Source organism: Seriola aureovittata, chromosome 18 (genome assembly GCF_021018895.1).
Source record: "Seriola aureovittata isolate HTS-2021-v1 ecotype China chromosome 18, ASM2101889v1, whole genome shotgun sequence".
Taxonomy (NCBI): Eukaryota; Metazoa; Chordata; class Actinopteri; order Carangiformes; family Carangidae; genus Seriola; species Seriola aureovittata.
In genome coordinates, this window is record NC_079381.1 from 7,929,662 (window position 1) to 7,937,383 (window position 7,722).

The 7,722-nt window shown below is 39.0% G+C and overlaps 1 protein-coding gene across 3 annotated transcripts; it reads right to left on the minus strand.

Annotated features, from left to right (window-relative positions):
* Positions 1-757: 757 nt before the first annotated feature.
* tmem267 (transmembrane protein 267) lies at positions 758-7,722 on the minus strand. 3 transcript variants are annotated; one of them, XM_056404374.1, is made up of 4 exons: positions 7,660-7,676; positions 7,017-7,131; positions 5,360-5,824; positions 758-3,959 (listed from the first exon to the last, which is right to left on the minus strand). In XM_056404374.1, exons 3-4 carry the CDS (start codon positions 5,765-5,767, stop codon positions 3,624-3,626), a joined length of 744 nt encoding a protein of 247 aa, XP_056260349.1. In that variant the 5' UTR covers positions 5,768-5,824; positions 7,017-7,131; positions 7,660-7,676; the 3' UTR covers positions 758-3,623. The 3 variants fall into 3 exon arrangements, with proteins under 3 accessions (XP_056260349.1, XP_056260350.1, XP_056260348.1); XM_056404375.1 differs by lacking the exon at positions 7,017-7,131 and having other exon boundaries at positions 7,660-7,722; XM_056404373.1 differs by lacking the exon at positions 7,660-7,676 and having other exon boundaries at positions 7,017-7,643.

Sequence of the window (7,722 nt, forward strand, 5' to 3'; positions counted from 1 at the left end):
CCAATAACAAGACAATGGTGCTTTAAATATTATTAGCACATGTAGAGAGGAGTCACAGTCAGTGAACTAACACAGTACTGTCAGCATTGAACTGAGTAAGGGTGTTTTATTGCTTATGAATTCAACTTTCATTTGTAAGAGGAATATTATGATGTCTCTTCTTTTACGCAGGGCTAATTAGTCTATACACATTGAAATATAAAATGAACTGGGACAGTTTGTTTTCCCTTGATAAGAACATGACTCACATAGCTGATCATCGTTGCTTGACCTTGAAGTAGCTACCTGGCGTAGGGTGCGTGGTGTGGCTGGATTGTTTTTTCTGTAAATTGCAAGAGCAACAGATCTCAAGGTATTGTCCTAAATAGAACATTCCCAAATACTTGAACAGGTCATCTTGAATTTATACATTTTGTTTTCGTTTGTTAAACCTTTTTCCCTCCAATAGCTGTTAACTGTGGTGATGAAATGAGGCACGGGGAATAACATTTCATATCCGATACATTGCTTTTGTCTATACTGAGGATGAGGTCAGTGAATAAATTTGCAACTCTGCCCATTTCCTACAGTGGACTCATACTGACATTAAGCAATCTCTTCGATTGCATAATATCAGGACAAAACGCTGAACTGAGACTCCTGATTCTGTACATCAAAATGTTTACTAACGATGACATGATGTAAAATCTCTCACTATACTAGTTATAATCTCCGATACCACTACGCAGATCTACTATTGATGCAAAAAAACATGGAATATATATACAGGATATATTTTATTGAGATAAAAAGAACACTACATTAAAACTATCTTGTTACTATCTATATATATTTTTTTTACTATTAAAAACAAAACTGCAAAAAAAACCCATATTCAACAAATAATACAAAACATAATTCACACATAAAAAACATAAAATGTGCAAAATTCAACATAATATTCCATTAATGAAGGTCACATTGTAAACATAAGTAGCAGTAAAAGATCATGGGACTGCAGCTTCCATGTGGGTTTCTCACATTAGTCCTAACCTTTTCTTTCTAAAAGTCACTTTCAGTTAAGTAGCTGTTGTACAGTACAGTGCTAATGACTGTTAAAGTTGCTTATGTGAACTCTTGGACTCTGTCAATTCCTTTCCATGCCATTATCATCATCATTTATAACGCAGACGTGAGTTAGAAATAATTTAAAGACGGATGATAGTGCAATAGTATCAAAACAAAAACAAAACAACCTGTAAAATACCAAAACCATTAAAATACATTTTTAAATGAAACTCATATGTACCAGGCATTTTTTCTATAACACTGCGCAAACTTTAGGACCTGATGAATACCAAATTCGTTTTCTCTTTCTTTTCTCTTTCTGTTTCATTTCAAATTCAAGACTCTTTGAGCACCGACTCTTAATTCCACTTCTCTACTTTTCACCCTAAATAACTTAACAGAGAGAAATACATATAGTATAATAATCAAAAGTGAAACACTTTGAATCACTATAGCTCACTGTTGCCACCTAGTGGACATCAAGCATCACTGCAACTTAAATCAACAAGCACCAGCGTCACGAGGAGAAATAAATATGAAGGAATCTGATGGAAATTAAAACAGCTGTTGTGGCTGATATTTGACAAAGCTTTGATTTGAAGTTTCCAGCAATAAACCTAAACCTGTCTCAGATGGAAAATATAGATGCAGACCATTACAAACCTTTATACCTTTACAAACCTTTATACTGAAGTCATGTCAATTACATTCAAATAAACACAAGTTTCTAAAACCCATTAAATCCACTCTATTACAACATATTATTATTTTGCATTATTTAAAACACAGTATTAAGAATACTGTTAAGGAATGTGTGTGATTCGTCTACATCTAAAACAGTGTAATAACTTTGCCTCTAAATATTTTGCGACTTAGTGAATTATAATATTTATATATTATTACAGTAGAAAGTCTGTATCCCTCTTCAAATTCATGTTTTCACCACTGAAAAGCCAAATGAGAATTCCAGCATGTAAACTGTACTGTACAGTGTCAATCATTTAAGTACAGTAGCATAAAAAATAGGACGCAGCAAGTTAATATGTAATATAAAGATATTACTTGTAATGAACACACAATTATACAAGTTATTCCCTTGAGTGTTTAAAATAAATACACAGCATCTTTCTAGTACCTTCTTTTCATTTCCCTTATCATTTCTGCAGTTGGTGTAAAACAGGTCACTTGGGAAACCACACGCCTTTCAAAATAACATTAAAATACAAAACCATGTGTCCTATTTCATAGGTTGCTTTTGCTGTAACAACAGAGCCAAAGTTTTAAATGTATTTAACAGAATGAATGGAATTTCCAGTTTGGAAGTGTAAAATGTGTTGTTAATAATAGTAATACTTCAAAAAACCGGCAATCTCAACTGTAGCATCTTCAGCAAAGTATCTCTTGAAACATACGTCTCACTTTCTAGGTTTATTCATGGACACAGTACAAGAACTTTTTTATCCAACAAGTATGGTGCTTTGGTTTAAACTAAAGTCAGCTAAATCCAACGATGCCAATGCCATGTCAAGATGCGCCAAATTTTCTAAACAAACAAGGATTACCACCACGCTAAGCGATTCCATAATTGTCATCCATCTCTGTGGCTGACATGTTTGGCACTGAAAACCACTGCTGCAGCGCTGACATCCAAAAACTGGCATCTGTAGGGAAAGTTGTTTTTGACTGGACAATGAGAGGGGACAGGTGTTGCATTTCATGACACCACAGATGACAATTATTGTTTTGCAGTGGTTAATGGTGGATAAGTCATTGGAATGTGGTATCGATTTAAACATCAATCTACATTACATTGAATTTCACTTCTATGGCAGATGAACAACTTTAAATGCACAGTGGAATAATAGTGGTAACATAGTGTTGGATGCACTGAGGGAGAAAGTGACACGGCAAACAATGTGCCAGTGTCACACAGCCTGTGGTTAACCTTTGGTTGACTTTTCCTTGAGTGTTCTTAGGATGAGGATGGACAGTGGTAGTTGAAGTGATAAGAGTTCCAAGAGGACCAAGTCTTGGGTCACTTATTTGGGTTTGGGTAGATGAACAGACAGCAAGCAAGCCTCTGCAAAAAGATATGTCAAAGCTTTAAAGGGTCACTCCCAAAACACCTAAGACAGCTATTAGAGATCAGCATCAGTCTAGATGCGTGAACAGCATTCTTTAACATTTCCACGTTACAAGGGGAAAAAAATTGTGATTGGCACTCACACTGAAACGTTCTTTTTGAAATGCTAATTAGTTATTTCAAGGAACCCAAACTTTTAGATTGTAAGTGTTTTTTTTTTTTATTTTCTATTATCATATAGTGATTGTTTCTTCAGCCTTGTGACTGGAAAGAAATCAGAAAAAGACTTTTATTGACAGATTTCTCCACACCTAAGCTGGAAAAATAGTCAAGTTGATCTTTTGAGTGTAGTATTTCCACTAATACGACTTGGATTGCAAACATAATTGCCAGTATTTAAAAGTTGTTTCAAACAGCTTAGAACATTTTTCCCAGAGGCAATCCATAAAAGATCAGCATTAGATGTTGGACGTTAGACGTATGTCAGTGGCCTCTAAACATCGATGGCCACCCCGTGTTTGGTGGAGATCACATCTCTAGTTCCTGTCAGATACATGAGCACTGAGCAAAGGTGAGGAAGGGTCGCCGTGGTGCTGACATACAGCCAGTAGGGGATTGGTGCCGTGTTGCCGAATGGGCACACCCACAATCCGTGGCGCACGGCATCCCGGACGTGGTGCGTCGCCATGGAAATGAAAAGCATCCACGGCAAGGAGCACCAAGCATCTTTGAGGCGTCCGATCCACATGAGGAAGCGGAGGGAGAGACAGAACACGGGGATGAGAGAGGAACAGTGTAGAGGAGGACGCTGAGGGAGAGACACAGCAGCCTGGAAGCAAAGAGGGAGAGGGATGATAGTTGCAATACCATAACATTCTGCAATCTACAAATATTATTATTCCCAACCCTTTATTGAACGAGTTCTGCAGAACTGTGAGTCGAATCCCCGATACTGATCAGCACTTTTCCTGATTTCCATCTGATTTTTAAAGGCAATTGTTCAACAGAAAAACAATTTCACATGTAATCGCTTTACAAATACAGTGGGGTCCAAATGTCTGAGAGCACTTTCCCATTCGCTTGAACAGGAAAGTGGTCTCAGACTTTTGGACCCCACTTTGTATTCAGTGCAATTTAAACAATCACTTATTTATTATTATTTATATATTGCCCCAAAAAAGCCTGAACTTTTGTGAGGAGTTGCATTTCTTCCGCATGTTAATTCTGCACTCACACAGTTAAGTTAAAAATAAAAGCTAGACGCCTTACTGCTGCTCTGTGAGAAACGACTGGAAACTTGTCAATGAACATGTTTCAAAAGAGCACACAGATATATAAAAATGTTCCAAATCTGCAAGGTGGTATGACAGGGATGTAGTTTTTGACTCATTAGTTGAAAATAATTCATCCATCGTCCAAGTTTTCTGTAATGTGATTTCTAGAAAAATGTGTAATTTATATCACCCAGAATGTTGGTTTCAGCGGACCAGAGAATATTTTTTGCTCATGCTCTCGGAGTCCTTAAAAGGCTGCCTGGCAAACTCCAAGCAGGCTGTCTCATGCCTTTTACTCAAAGTGGCTTCCGTCCAGCCACTCTATCATAAAGGCCTGATTGATGGACTGCTGCTGAGATGGTTGTCCTTGCGGCAGGTTTTTCCCATCTCTGCAGCGCACTATTGAAGTACTGTTACTGACCGTGGAGTGACTCCGTTCACACAGGTGTGTGCCTTTTTTTTTCTTTTTCTTTTTTTGTTGTTATTGATCGTGACAGTGGAGATTGACAGGAACGACAGGGGAGAGGGGGAAATGATATGACATGTAGCAAAGGGCGCAGGCTGCATTTGAATCCTGGCCGCTTGTGGTGAGGACCCAGCCTTGATCCATTATATGCGCTTAAAAAGAAATGAAGGGGTGTGAATACTTTCTGAAGCTTCTGTACATCTTTACCGATGACTCAAATTCCCTGAATTGGTTAAACAATGATGTGAATAAAGTGTGGTATATTATATCAAAGAAAATTGAAATATTTCTCCAAGGAAAGATGGCTGGAACCAGGCAAACCATTATTATGCATTATTATTACAGCATTATGTAAACTCTAAATATATGTGAAGGCCTGATGCTGCAGCATGGACAGTATGCAAAATTGATATGAATTAGTTATAGAGATTTTTAGAGTTTGGAGAAACTGCAGATTTGTCAGCCCTCAGGGTTGGGTGCAGGTCTTACCTTGAGTGACAGGGATCCAGCCATATAGAAGTGATCCAGGTCTATGATTGATGCCAGAAGACCGGCCAGCAGCACCTCATACAGATCACTCTTTTTCCTCAGTCCAATAACAACCGCCCATGACCACAGCCCCACTAATCCATGTGTGGCATTGTCCAGGGCAGCACGCAGCCACAGGTGGTTTTGGATGCCCGACAGCTGGAGGGCGTGGTCCGCCACCACACAGAACATACCGAGTCCTGCAGATGCCAGCAAGGAGGCAGAGCTGAATGTCTGTAGGAGGGCCTGGGCTTTCTCCGTCTCCACAGCCAAGCTTAGAGGTACAGGAGCGCTGTCTCCCCCGAGGCCCACCCCCAATAATGGGGATAAGGAGGGGGAGGAGTCGAGCTTGGAGTAGAATCCTTGCATGTTGACAGATGGCTGTGGGGGCCAATCGCCACTGGAGGTCAGCAAGAATCAAGTAGACTGGAGAAGGAAAGAAGGAGAGGGGTTTATGAGATAAAATGAAAGTGGAGAAGAGAAGTAGTAGGTGCAAGGCAAGTGAGAGAGGAGCACTATATTGGCACTTTACATCAGATATAACTCACTTGGATTAAGCCATCTGAAGCTCTTTGGGCCGATGTGTAAACAATGTATATGGACAGAAAAAGCATATGGTAAAACTAGACGAACAGTTTTTTAAAAGAAAAACAAAGTGCTGTGAAGAGGAGTGCCTCTGTATAATGTTCTGCTTGGAGCATTAGACTAGTACGTAATGTTTTGTTGTTGGCCAATTAGGTTTGAATTGCATTCATGTTTTTAAGTGGATTTTGCAGTTCTAATGAGCGCAAGGACTGCAAACAGGTTTAGCCTACACATTGTTATTAAACCACAATGGCTGAGATAAACTGTGGTTAAGATAGGTTGAAGACAATGAGATGAACCAAGGATTTGCGTCAGTATTGTTGCATACAGGGTTTCTTCCTCTAATCCATTTTCCCGAAAAGCTAATTTCTAACTGTAATTCCTACATTATTGTGTGACTATCTACCACAGCACAGTATCTGCTAGTAACACTTTGACCACCCCCACATTTAATGAAAGAAATCAGTTGTGAAGCCAATAAATACACTCCCATGAGGTTTTGACAATGTGCTTATGCCTCAAGAATAGAATAAAATGAATCAGAATAAATTCCATTGTCCCACTGGGGGAGGAAATACTCTTTGTCTCACCCTCACAAATAAAGATGATAAACATTACATAACAAAAACATCACCAGCACCACATCGATGTGCATTTGTTACTGCAACTTCTATAAATAAAACTTCCCTGCATGGAGGTATGTAAGTGCAATGTTTTAATTGCACTAACTGTGCTTGGCACAAAGGTACAAATAATATATGCAAAAGGCTCTACCACTATTGAAACAGTGAAACAGTATTATTACTGTTTCAATTATTTGTCCACCCTCTACATAGTACCCACTATTAAATACATAATAACCAACCATTATTACTATTATACCATTATATACTGTGACTGTGTTGGTATTCACTGTATATGTACACAGCAGCCCTGGTCTGAAGGTTGGTCGTACATCATAATTAAGCCATTCTCTAAACTGCTTTGATTCATGTACGCTGAGGACAAAAGCCGGAGACAACATTTCTCTAACCTTACTCCAGTTCCTCACTTTCCATCCAAACACAACGGGTTCATCTGGGAGACCGCTGTTCATGGAGCCTTAAACCCAGAGGGGATGTGAAAATAGGTCTCTGTTTCTCACGCAACTGGGTGAAATGTAGGACAGAGACAAAGGGCAGTCTATCTGAATTCATCCCATCTCAAAAAAGTCTCTATTTCTTCAAGAAAAAAAAAAAAACGCTCCTGTATATTAAATGTTAATTAGCCTCTTATTTTGTCACCTGCTGGCAGCTAACGGTTAACCTGCTGCATCTTTTGTAACGTCGGCGAGGCTAACTATGGTTAACATCATTTTTATACGTCTGACAGTGACAGGTTAAATGTTAGAGCGTTTAAAAATTAAGACACGTTTATTAACCTCATTTTACCGAACTACAATATCATCACCGACGATGACAGCTAGCTAGGAGCTAACTGGCTAACTGTGACAGTGAAGGATGCTGCTTTGTGTAGGCGGACAGCAGTTTTCACGGTTAGCTATACTAAAACCTGTATTCCACAACATGACATGCTCCGCTCACAATAAAAACACATAATTCAATTGCAAGTTGGCTAATTCGCGTGCTTTCTATGGCATTTCTGAGCTACCGGTTGATAAATATAACGATACTCACCCCATTGCCCCGCATTGGTTATAGCCCACACTTCTTCTGCTGTGTTTTGTGGTACGGTTCAAG